Below are 14,189 nucleotides of genomic sequence, written 5' to 3'. Positions count from 1 at the left end.
CGGCTTTCCGGCATTATTTATATTTATTTCGTAAGCAACAAATTCGGAACTTGCATATTTCGAGAGCAACAAATTCAGACAATACGTCAGTATCAAATTTAAGCGAGCAACAAATTTTTTTCTGATTGTTTACTCTTGTAAGTTTGCACGCTGTACGGCTTTCCGGCATTATTTATATTTATTTCGTAAGCAACAAATTCGGAACTTGCATATTTCGAGAGCAACAAATTCAGACAATACGTCAGTATCAAATTTAAGCGAGCAACAAATTTTTTTCTGATTGTTTACTCTTGTAAGTTTGCACGCTGTGCGGCTTTCCGGCATTATTTATACTTATTTCGTAAGCAACAAATTCGGAACTTGCATATTTCGAGAGCAACAAATTCAGACAATACGTCAGTATCAAATTTAAGCGAGCAACAAATTTTTTTCTGATTGTTTACTCTTGTAAGTTTGCACGCTGTGCGGCTTTCCGGCATTATTTATACTTATTTCGTAAGCAACAAATTCGGAACTTGCATATTTCGAGAGCAACAAATTCAGACAATACGTCAGTATCAAATTTAAGCGAGCAACAAATTTTTTTCTGATAGTTTACTCTTGTAAGTTTGCACGCTGTGCGGCTTTCCGGCATTATTTATACTTATTTCGTAAGCAACAAATTCGGAACTTGCATATTTCGAGAGCAACAAATTCAGACAATACGTCAGTATCAAATTTAAGCGAGCAACAAATTTTTTTCTAGTAGTTTACTCTTGTAAGTTTGCACGCTGTGCGGCTTTCCGGCATTATTTATACTTATTTCGTAAGCAACAAATTCGGAACTTGCATATTTCGAGAGCAACAAATTCAGACAATACGTCAGTATCAAATTTAAGCGAGCAACAAATTTTTTTCTAGTAGTTTACTCTTGTAAGTTTGCACGCTGTGCGGCTTTCCGGCATTATTTATACTTATTTCGTAAGCAACAAATTCGGAACTTGCATATTTCGAGAGCAACAAATTCAGACAATACGTCAGTATCAAATTTAAGCGAGCAACAAATTTTTTTCTAGTAGTTTACTCTTGTAAGTTTGCACGCTGTGCGGCTTTCCGGCATTATTTATACTTATTTCGTAAGCAACAAATTCGGAACTTGCATATTTCGAGAGCAACAAATTCAGACAATACGTCAGTATCAAATTTAAGCGAGCAACAAATTTTTTTCTGTTGGTTTACTCTTGTAAGTTTGCACGCTATGTGGCTTTCTGGCATTATTTATACTTATTTTGCAAGCAACAAATTCGGAACTTGCATATTTCGAGAGCAACAAATTCAGACCATATATCAGTACCAGATTTAAGCGAGCAACAAATTTTTTTCTGATGGTTTACTCTTGTAAGTTTGCACGCTGTGCGGCTTTCCGGCATTATTTATACTTATTTCGTAAGCAACAAATTCGGAACTTGCATATTTCGAGAGCAACAAATTAGCAACAAATTCTTATATTATTGTTATGTACAATTTTGTTGCTATATATATATTGTTCCGCTAACTTAATCTTCCTTTAGCGGAACATCATTTTTTTTTAAAACTTACAGAGCAACAAATTTTTTTTTTTGGCAACTTTTTAGCAACAAATGAGCAACAAATAAAAATATTAATTAGAATTGATTCTGCTCATTTTGTTCCGCTAACTTATAAGACGTCAATAACACGCACGTTCAACGATATAATTACTTGATTAACGGACGGATTCGTATTCGAGCATTCGCATCTCCGTATAAGCTTACTATCATAGACCAGATGGTGGAGTCTGTGCTATCTATGCTATATAGAGGATGACCCGCGCCGTAAATCAGGATTATCTTGTGACCTCGGCCGAGATATGGAAAACGGCTGAAACAAATGTCCGTGCCCTTCTCCCAGAATATAATTTCCATTTACCCACATTTCGGAATTCGCATAATCTTGCAATCATCCTGACGTTCTCAGAACCGAGCGAGATCCTTCAACACTTTCCGTGCAATTTTTCACCGTACGTTTATATGTCTGTTCAACGTACTATCGCGACTAAAATATTCATATAAGTGTAATTTGAGGAAAGAATGTGATTCTTTGAAAATAAGATTGAAAAGTGTAGGCGATAAAAAATTATAATTATAATTATAATTTATATAATGCATAATTAAACAAATAATAATTTTTAATTATATTATTATTTTATTATTTAATTTTTAATAACTAAATATTTTTAATTATCTTTATTTAATTATAAAAATTATTATCTTATTTTCCTTTCTGGTGAAATTTTCCTGGTTCATCGATTAATGCTGTAAATATATTAGAAAATAAACTGATCGATGATAAATTATAAGCTGTATCTAGTTACATTATAGAATCAGATAAATGTGTAACAACATTTAGAAAATCAGGCAATATGTAATAATAACAATCCTGGTAACGCTCGTAGCATGTTTGCTGATCAAATTACAGTAAATGATATCAAACATTACAATTATCATAAATTGATCGGCAAACAGAGAACAAATGTCGATGCTGGAAACGTCAGCTAGGATGATTCATGCGAGCAATCGCAACGAGTCGTCAGAATTCTCGCGATACACGAGATGTTGTATAACCGGCTCCGATTTCCCGCCCCTGTGTGCATCGTACACAGCCGCTTGTCCGACAGGAAATTAATGACAAATCGACCCTGCCCAGCGTAACGAGTTACCCGATAGGCTTAAATCCATCGTAACGTAATTGCGAGATAGCCGGAGATACATAGTTCAATTACATCGGCGCGAGAGAGAATTATCATTCCGGCTCGCGTTGTTCCGTTCGCATACCCGTGTGGTAATTCACTCGAGGGAACAGTGGCGGAAGTGAAGGCAACGAGACTTGGTTCCTACGAGTGCACTTGTCACGAACGGCATAGCAACGTTATTTCATAACGTACGGAACGTCGAGCAGAAAGATCCGAAAGCGTATAAAATTCTCCGCGCAGGATAATAATGGCGATAAGACAAGCTGCACGATGTAATGATGTTCGTAGTAGTACACTGTATTATTATTTTACGAATTTCGTAATGTACGGATAATCCTGTAAGGCACATGTTGCGAGTCGCAAGGATCTCTGTAATAATTGCAACTTTACACGTAATCTCTTTCTCGTAACCTAGACGCTTGCGTAAGAGTGTCTTCTCGCACATTTTACTACTATGTTTTTTAAATTTCTTTTTTACAAGATATATATAAGTGGTAGTCGAAATCTCTTTTCGGAAAAATGCTAATGGTAAGGTAAGGAAATTAGGGCTGGTGATTTGCTTCGAAGGCTTCGGCATTCGAAACTATGAAGGTTCAAAGATTCGAATCTTTGAAACTTCGATACTTCAATCTTCGAAGCTTCTCGAAGATTTGAAACTTCGATACATCAAAGCATCGAAGAATCAAAATTATTAATTTAAGGGGGCATACCCGTTTGAAACCTCGAAAAATGAGTACATTTTTTTTAGATTTTTTTTGCAGTGCAATGACTTGATAAAAATATTTTATAATATTAATACGATATTATTAATTATTTAAATAAAAATTTTCAGCTTAAAAAATTTTTTTTTTTTTAATTATGCAAATATTTGCAAATTTATGTTTTCATGCACGGTGTGCATGAAAACTCGAGCTACGTTCGACGGATTGACCTCAAATTTTACATGCGAGTTTCTAATAAGATTCCGCATTTGCCAACGAAGCCTTTTTTTAAATCCGATTCACCATTTTTTTGTTATAAAAAAAAAAAATGGATTTTTTTTTTCAAAAAAACCGAAATTTTTTTCAACACGCAATTTTTTTATTTTTTGAAATTTTGAAAAAACGCTTGGATAGCAGATAGCTATTACAATGTTTAATAAGAAAAAACTTGGATTTTTGATTTCAGATATGATTCACGAATGTTTTTATTCATCATACAGCCACCTAAAATTTGGAGGAGCTCCGCAAATATTCCCATAACTTAAAAAAAAAATTTTTTTTTAAGTATCTAAACAAAAAAAATATATGTGTATATAATTAGAACTTTTAAAAAATATAATAAATGTAACTTTTAAAAATATTTTATTAAATTTTAATTGTGTGTGTGTGAATTTATTTTAAGGGGGCATACCCGTTTGAAACCTCGAAAAATGAGTACATTTTTTAAATATTTTTTTGCAGCACAACAACTTGATAAAAATTTTTAATTTTTTACAATATTATTAATTACCTAAATAAAAATGTACAGCCTAAAAATTTTTTTTTTTTTAAGTTATGCGAATATTTACAGATTTATGTTTTCATGCATGGTGTCCATGAAACTTTTTTTTAACACGCCGTCATTTCCTTATTTTTTAGAATTTTGAAAAAACGCTTGGATAGCAGATAGCTATTACAATGTTTAATAAGAAAAAACTTGGATTTTTGATTTCAGATATGATTCACGAATGTTTTTATTCATCATACAGCCACCTAAAATTTGGAGGAGCTCCGCAAATATTCCCATAACTTAAAAAAAAATTTTTTTTTAAGCTAAAATTTTTTATTTAAGTAGTTAATAATATTATATTAATATCGTAAAAAAAATTAAAAATTTTTATCAAGTCGTCGCGCTGCAAAAAATCTAGAAAATGTACTTATTTTTCGATATTTCAAATGGTATACCCCCTTAATATAATAGTAATAGTACCGCGATTATGCTATTGAGGTACACATTTATAAAATTATATGATAAAATCCGAATAAAATTTCTAACGTTGCAGTAATCAATGTTGAATAATTACATATTTTTTGAGCATATATATTAATTAATTCTTTTTATTTATAACATTTTTAGCATTCCCTAAATGAATTCACTATTCGCACGAATATATTCTTTCGAAGCTTCGAATCTTCGAAGTTGTCAAAAGTAACAGCCCTAAAGAAAATCCATAAAAATTGACGATAAAAAGGGACCTTTGCGTTTTCCCGATGAACCCAAACAAACGCGAGCAGCAGTTTTCATCCGCAATTTAATACAAACCTCATTATCACGCGTTCGCGCCGACGACTTGCACAAAACCGCGTACGCAGTCCAGTCATCATATCGCGGTATTAGTCGAAATTATTCAAATATTAAATATCCGTTGTTTGCGGGGGCGAGAAACGTGAAACGACGGACCGAAGTTTATTTGAATTTAATCACAGAGCAAAATAGCCGTATTAACCGGGATATACCGTTCTCCGCATAGCGATGCGGTGTAGAGGGAGACGGGGGAATTTAATATCCGGACGGGAGTAACATCCGCGTGCTGCGGCAACGGATAACCGGGTGGCCGAATTGTCCGAGCAAATTTGCGCGCTCGTCGCCGCGGAAACACCCGGAAAATGCGCAACGCCCGGCGTGCCGGATGCCGCGATTTTCATCCCGCGACAGACAGCTCGGTTCACGCGCGTCACTTTGTTCGACGCGAAAAAAAAAATTCCGCTCGGACATGCGTAAATATCTCCTTTTCTTTCTCTCTTACGTTGGACAGGTACTTGCGGCCAACGGAGCGACATTTGACAGATGTTATCAAACGCACGTCAAACCCGGTCGATCGGAATGACGTATTGCTATATCGAATTCGTTTCGATATATCGAAGCTCGTAGTATGTTATTACAACTCATCTCCGGTCGCGTGTGTTTAAATATTTTCGCGGTAAATATTTCTGGAATTTTTTTTACGTTTGTGTGAGTTGTCTCTACGTCACTCGTATAGCGGTTATTTATTCATCGGATTATTTAAGACACTGTGATGCGATTCTTGATATGTATGTATATTTGTTGTATCTCTGAAAAATATTTTTTTTTTTTTTTAACCACGGAGTGTTGCATTTCTCTTAACTTTTTCTACTTGCGTAGAAGCGCATCTCGAATTCTGCTCATCGAAGATAATATTTTTATTAACTTTGAATTTTTATGATAATTCTCTGGTTGAATTTTATTGTCAATATTTGCTTCCATGACATAAATGCACATGACTTTTTAAAAGGAACAGCAAATTTTATCAATAATTACTCGATAATATTTTTAATAATATGTTTGTATCTACTTTTTTAAAGTTCACACGATAAAGAAACGAACATCCTTTCATTTCACGAGCAAAGATAAAAACGTTCGTATCCGGTGAGGCCTGGATAAGGGTTAGAGGCTCCTCGAAATGTGGAAGCGATGAAAAAAGAGTTCGGTCGCCGCGCAAGATGCTTCTCTCTCGCGGCCATTGACGCCTTTCCTCGCACTCTCGTATATTCGCGAGAACCGTTTTTACACGTGATTCTTCTTCTCTTTTTTTTAAACCTCCATTGACGTCAATCTCGCTCTCATAAATGTCGTCGCACATGTGCGAGCGCTTCGCGCGACACGTTTCGTGTACTCACGCGGACTCTCGTACCGTTCGTCCGCCGTTACGTTTTAAAGAGTCAATCAAAATTCCACGCTGACCCACTTTGTAACTGACCGACGGTGCCATTCGCGATACGACGATGACGCTGTCTGATAATCGCTCCCGAAAGCGATCGCGATCCAACGCGCATGTCGCCGCCCTATCGCAGGAAGCTTATTGTATTATCGCTTTCACGCGCCGGTCTGTCATTCAAATATTGCATGCGAAGCAAACCGCGTGAATAAGGGATCCGATATTTGCGCACGTAGCGGGAAGTGATCCGATAAGAATCTAGGTCTACACAGTTGACAAATTTGTGTTGAATTTAACAGATATCACGTGTCCCAAACGGTCCACACGAATTTTTGTGTCAATTTAACAATGTGGATATGTTAAATGGTGACATTAATACTATATTAATAGTTTTAATTTTTAATTTTTAACATAGTTTTAATTTTTAATTTTTAACATAAATTGAATGCAGACTTCAAAGTAATTTGAAATAAATTTTGTGTAAAATCAACATATTTTTAATAATAAAATTAACTTGGAAAAATGTTATTGACGGTCTGAAATCACTCTCACTCCTATTGTAAAATAAAATTAATATTTTTTTCTATTTTTTTTTTCAATTGTTTTAATAATTTAACACTTGAGTTCAATTAAATATCTAATAAAAAAATTGTAACCAGCATATTTTTTAACAAGAAAACAAATTTTCAAACTATGTAGCCTTTCTCGCTGTCAACTTTGAAAACGCATCTTGGAATAGATACGAGACGCACGCCTTCCAATTCTTTTTTGCTTTTCTGAAGAATGATTAACGATGGTAATAATGTACGATCGATCGTTATTTTTTTCGTAAAGTAAATATAAAAATTTTTCCATAGAAATATGCGCCAAATAGTCACCGTCCAAATATTAAAATGGATGACTCAACGAATCATGATTCGAAAAATTTTATTTCGTGACACGTCGACGGTTCATTCAATAGATATATCGATAACCGATAAAATACTTTGGAACATTTTTAAACTGAGATCTCTCTCTCTCTCTCTCTCTGGATCAAATTTGATAGTCGATATATCGAGAATTTTTCATCGAGGAATAAAAGCGTCGATGCTGAATATGAATTTACGTGCATCCGCTCGATACCTATATCGATCGTGCACGATTGAATTTAATTGAAATTCAGATTTGGGCGATGCTTGGGAGAAACAGAGGAAACATTAAGTAATAATTTCAATCCGTTTACCACCTACACGGGAAGAATTAGCGCGCTTAATGTGCAGTTGACAGAATGACGAATCGCGCCAGCCAATCCCTCTTCTCGCCCACATGCACAACACGGTTACGATGCTTCGAATACAGCGGTGTTTAAAAGCAGTAAATCAATAAATATGAAGTTGTATTAAATTATTAATTAATAATTATAATAAACAACTACTTTAATTATTTCACCGTAATAATAAAGCAATTATGTAGAAATTGATAAAATAATTTTTAATTGCAAAATTACAACTGTATATTTATAACGAAATTAAAGAATCTAACGACTCTCTGACTTTAATTTATCATCTATATTATTAATCGTATATGTTTCAGAGAAATGTGATAAATAAAATATTTCAGATTTTATTTAAATAGTCAGGTCATATTCACAGGTTTGTTTTAATCGCGTGAATCTGTTTTATTACGATTTTTTATATAATCTTATTCTTCTCATTTTCAAAAGCAAAAACCATTCGTACAAATTTTCATTATTTTTACGAGTCTCTCGAAATTGCCTCCGCGCTTTTGTACGAATCTCGAATTTCCGGATTCAAAGCCCGCTTTCTCCCTGCACGGATAAATGCAAATGGTCGAAATGGTATCGCCTCAGATTCGTTCGCTCGAATCGAAAAATAAATTCCTACGCTACTGGATAGGTCGATAGTTCCGGTGCTCCCAGGACAGGAACGGGGTCGCGCAGTTAGTCGAATTTGGGAAAACCGAGGATCGACCGCGGAGCCGCGCTGAATTTATCCCGTTGCCGTTCAGCCCGCACCGGTGTCAAGGACTTTTCGTCGATATAACATCTGGTTAAAGTGTCAGCGAGAGGTGGCGTGTTCGTGTAAACAAACAGGAGCAGTTTCCTGCGAATGTCGACGAGCGAAGAGCGCGGTTTCGCTCGCTCGATTACGCGCAATTCGAAAAACGCTTTATTTGCGAAAAGAACTTCGCAATTTTTGGGAACGCACCACGAATACTGATACGGGAATACGATTGTCATTGAAAATATTTCACTTCTTTTCGAGAATTTATTGAAAAGAGCATTAAAAAAAAAAAAAATAACATTTTATTTAATTTTGTTGCTTATTTTGATCGATCCCTACGGTTATGAATTTTAACAGTGTTTGTACAATAAACTGCAAATAATAATTTTATAAAAATATTTTTGTATATATTTGAATATTTCGAATCCGTGATTTTTTTTAATTTTCAATTTAATTTAATTTTTTTATTATTATTATTGTGGACGAGAAAGGAAAAAATATTTTTACTCGCGCAAAATTTCGCGATAGTGAAAAATTCGTTTATCAGTAATGAAGAATGTCAGTTTAATGGAAGAGGGACGTTAAAACGCCTCATCAGAAATCGGATAATTATTGGTCGCTCAGTAAATTTTGACGCTATTTTCCAGCAATGCGTTAAATATTACATACTTTTTTTTTTATTTTTTGCATGCAAAAACTCTTTTTGGTGCGTTATTTAACTTTCATAATGTATGCGTAAAAGACGAAAACAATGATGCCTGGTGTTCGAAAAAAAGTGTAAGAGCTGGTGGAACTTCGATCGATATACCAACTATATTCATTAATGTGGAAGCTTCGTAAAAAGCTTTGTAAAATCCCGTATTACGATGTAGACTCCCCTTACGTTGCGCATCTTTCTTTCAACGTCGCTTGTCGCTTCTTAACACCTGAATGGTTTTGTAAGAGCCACTTGACTTATAAGTTAGATACTAAACTTAGCACAAAGTGAAAGCACAAAGTATTTTTAACACTGAAAGTACAAAAATACAAAATTGTTTTTTGCATTAAGATAAATCTAACTTTTAAAAGTATGAGTAAGTAAAATAAATAAAATTTTATTTTTATTTAATTTTTTTTAAACATTTTTAAATCTCAAATTTATTGCATGTTTCTATGTATATATATATTTATTTATTTATTTATTTATTTATTTATATTTGAGTTCTATTTTTATTTTCAATTCAGTTCTTGATAGTTTAAATGGTTTTGGAAGTTGCTTCAGGACAAACTATATAAGACACCAAGTTCGCGCAGCGTTTTACTTTGTGTTAAGAGACTGAGGATTAAAGTTCGTATTTGGTTATGTACTTTACAAGTCCAATATCTCAACATTGGTTTAATGAATTGTTATAGGTCCGTCTCCAGACTTTAGTAGACACATTCTGGTGAGACCGCGAGTGTACCACGGCAGGACAAAGAGACAGATCTCATCGACCAAAGAGAACGTGAGTATGAATCCATTTTTGAATAAATTAAAAGAAATTTAAAAATTCCATGAAATATAGCTCGAACTGTATCCTCGAGTTTCTAAGACGTCATTTAAATTTTCTTTGATCACATTATGAAAAAATACTATACTCAAGGCTTTTACACAGATCAACTTCTCTCTATCTCTTACTATCATATCGTATAATACTTGGCTCATAAAAGTGAATTGCAATAGCGGCTTCTGTACAAAGATATTATATTCATGATTCTTTTGTAAAAAATTTATGGCCACAAAGAGCCTTTCTTGTCGACAATTTTCTCTCTTTTCTTTGCGGAGTTAATTAATTAAAATTAAAATAAATTAAATTATCTTGCAGAAACTTTTTAATACATTTTATTCGCTAATGCATTTACTTACAATAGCTTGCGATTTGATACATTTTACTTTTATTATATAATTGTAAGAAATCCGATTTTAGTTGTATGAATATCAATTACCAAATATACCGGATATTCTGGAGATTTGAAGATGTTTAACGCTCACGATTCGTGACCTTCCCTCGACATAGTGCATTGTTCGCTATCAGCAGTCGCCGAATGCCTTTTTTCCGCGAATTTTCGCGCGACGTTCGCCATTTGCTCGGGCGGATTACGATGCGAAACGTGTATTGGCGCCGGGTGCAACAATTTCAATGCAAATGTTCTGGCGTGCAGCGAATACAAGCGAACAAATACCCGCCACGAGGATCGCTGCGCTGTTAGATAGGACGGCGCTACGACCATGGAAAGAGAAAGAGAGAGAGAGAGAGAGAGAAGTTCATTTGTCGGTTATCATTGCCAGGCGAACTTGGAAAAATCTGTGGAAGATAAGTTGTCTTTAGGCGCTCCATGTGACTGAATTTTGGGGAATACTATCCGAACGATAGAAATTTTAATTTTTCTTCTTTTTACTTAACAAATATATTTCTTTTAACCTGAGCAGGAACTCAAGTTATTGAATATTCTTTTATGATAATTAGTCAAATTCTATCTTTTATTTATTTTCTTCCCTCTTATATTTCTATAAAAATTTGAGATAAAATAATTTTTATATATCAATAACTATTACATAAATCTAAAAAAAAATAAATAATTCAATATTTGATAATTATTTTTTTTTTAATTTATGATCTTGAAATTAAAGTTTGTTTTGAAAACATAAGAAAGAAATTATATAAATTTTCTATTAACTTTAATATTTAAATAATCAATATTAAAAAGAATTTAAATCCAATAATTAAAAATACATATACTAAAATTAGGAAGAATAATTTTTCTTCTTTGACGAGAGCTCATTAAAAAAAAAAGAAACTATATTTTTTTCAAAAGCATATAAAAAAAATATTCTTAGATATATTTGTCGAATAAAAAAAAAATTGATGATTAACATTTATCATAAAGAGAATTGAGAGAAAATTCTTAAAAATTAGTCACGTATGTTTCAAATTTTATATACAGATTCATGATATTGAAGATAGTGTTAATATGCTTATTAATATCGTTTTTCAACTATTTTAAATTCAAAATTCAAATAAATGAAAAATGTTCTAAATTTTTAGATTAATTTTAAGAAAGCAGTTGGAAATATAGTCGAAATGAATCCTACATGAATAGACAAAATAAGAATATTTTCTTGGATCAGCCGATGCGTAGCCACGCAATAAATTTTCCGTTTGCTAGACAGATACACAATATGTCGAGGGAGTTATAAATGTTTCATTTCTATGAAAGCTATTCCGAATGCAGCATAACATTCCTGGACTTTTCCCTATCTTTGCTTTTTTTCCGGAGCAATGTATCACATAATAGAAGATGGCAAGAAAAATGCACGTTTATAGGAATAACAACAGAATTTATACGTCCGATGTATACATATACATATCCCGATGTCATATCTTTTGAATTCATTGTTTGGCAAATACTACGATAGATCTGCACTTTACAAGAGTATATATGTAATATACAAACACATATATATATATATACATAGGCCAAAATTCGCGCAATAAAAAACGAAATAAGCGCAATAGAAAAAAAATATCTTTTACTTTTTATGAATTTACAATACGACGTTATACAATTTATCTATTTATTTGAGAATTCTTATATTAAGAAGAGGGATCTTTTAACTATTAGAAAAGAAAAGAAGAAAGGGAGAGAGAGAATGCTTAAAAAATATATACTTTTCCAAATAATAATTTATAAATTATTAGAATTAAATTAAATTATTAAATTAAATAATTAAATAAAATAAAATTATATTATATTAGAATTTATTAAATTATTAGAATATGCAATACATACAAAGAAAATAAGTATTTAATAATATTAGAAGAAATCTAATTTTTATTCTGACATTTTAATGCAATCTGCTGAAAAGTAAATTCAAACTCTCCAATTTACACACACGATATCCATTTTTTCAATATTATCTTTAAATATCTCAACTTTGCCGCAGATCGCGCTTTTTTATTGTATTACCGATAAACCAAAAGATATCTACGATTTTTTATAGGATTGCACGTGCTTAGAAACCATGCCAAACAATAAAGTAATTTTATCAAACGATATCGCCCTGTTTCGTGAACGGCACAACAATAAATATAACGATAAAAGGTGACGGCGGCGGAATATCGCGTGTAGTAGCTTGCGTTTTAGTGTAGCTATATTCTTCCGAGATATTCTCGCGTCTTCGAATATCGTGAACAATTCATTTTATTGGCCTCCATCCAGAGCAGTCGTCGACCGCGTCGCAGACGCATAATGCACGCCGCGAATGCATGCTGCGTAATCGCGACACTATATAATATATATAGGGTGATTCTAAGTAAGTGCGAAAAATTTTAGGAGATGATTCTTTGTCGAAAATTAAGGGGGATTTTTCATATAAATATATACTCCTATATCCCTCCCTGAGGAGTACACTCCTCCGAAGGGTGAGGTGAAAATTAGGTTTTTATTTTTTTCTCAAATTTTGGACAAGTTGAAAAAATGAAATTTGGTGGATATTTTTCACTAGTAAAAAGGATGTTTATTAATATTTTTTTAATCCCCCCGCGCGTATCGTTTTAAGGGGATGAAACTAATAACCTCTATTCATTTTTTTTATTAAAACTTTTATCGGATACGATATAAAAGTATATGTTTATATGAAAGACTCCCCTTAATTTTCGACAAAGAATCATCTTCTAAAATTGTTCGCACTTATTTAGAATCACCCTGTATATATAGCGCAGGAATTTTAGAACAAAAGTTCAAAAATTTAAATCAAGCAAAAACACGAAAATGTTTTGAATGAAGAATCGACTAAAATAAAAATTATTACGTTATCATATTTAAAAAACTGATGAAAAATTTAAATAATCTTGAGTTTCAATCTTTCTCGTTTAATCTGAAAAATTTTAAAGGTATTTTTAAAACTCACAAACCATTGCAATGTTAGATATAAATTTAAAACAAATAACATATTTTAGAAAAAATAATGTCTATAACATTCGGAAATTCAAATTTTTAATACGTACAATAAAAAAATCCAGCATATAACGTGTGGTATCAAGTTTCTCACTCTCTTTTCTCACTCTCTCTTCTCATTCTCTGGTTCTCTTTTTAAATCCTGAAATTCCTGCACCAACATAGCGAATCCTAAAATCACGAAACAAACTTGGAGCACCGCAATCCCAAATACTACAACAGTACAAAGGTATATGTGTATGCCTTTGCGCGTACGTTAGTTTAGACAGAGAGACTCGACAATAGTATCTCCTTCAATGTCACTAAAATATAGTTCACACCGTTTGACATGCGAGCCTGCAGAACAAATGCAACTTTACTAATAACGCGGTTGCTCGGCCGAATAAGATTGCGAATTCTAACTTGATATGTTAATAACTTAAATTAAGTAAGTAGAAAAGTAATTATATATGCATGCTTGCATCTAATCCATAGAATTTTGCAGATAGATAAATGCAACATAGTGTAGTAATTTATTGATATTAAATGTTTTAGAGAGAACTCTTTTAGCTTTTAATAAACATATACGAATTTTATTAATATTCGATATGGCGGATTTTATTATTAAATAATATATGTTATTAAAATAAGCCGAATGTTTTTTTTGACACGATATATTCTTATATATAATATAAGATATGGGCAAACATGGGGTGATGGCCAATTCTTGTTATCACCCTCATCTCTTTTCTTGTTATCACACACTCACAGACGATGTCAATCT

General features: G+C 32.8%; 1 protein-coding gene across 1 annotated transcript in view; it reads left to right on the top strand.

The window, feature by feature from the left end:
- The window catches only part of LOC115245378, a 134,023-nt gene that overhangs the window by 85,100 nt on the left and 34,734 nt on the right, over nucleotides 1-14,189 (top strand). Inside the window, 1 exon segment of the mRNA XM_029823663.1 lies at nucleotides 9,842-9,933. Coding sequence (XP_029679523.1) covers nucleotides 9,842-9,933 — 92 coding nt within the window.

The sequence above is a fragment of the Formica exsecta genome, unplaced genomic scaffold (assembly GCF_003651465.1).
Source record: "Formica exsecta isolate Colony F162 unplaced genomic scaffold, ASM365146v1 scaffold96, whole genome shotgun sequence".
NCBI classification, from domain to species: domain Eukaryota; kingdom Metazoa; phylum Arthropoda; class Insecta; order Hymenoptera; family Formicidae; genus Formica; species Formica exsecta.
Note: the sequence above shows the minus strand (reverse complement) of the source record. Positions and strands in the feature narration are given on the sequence as shown.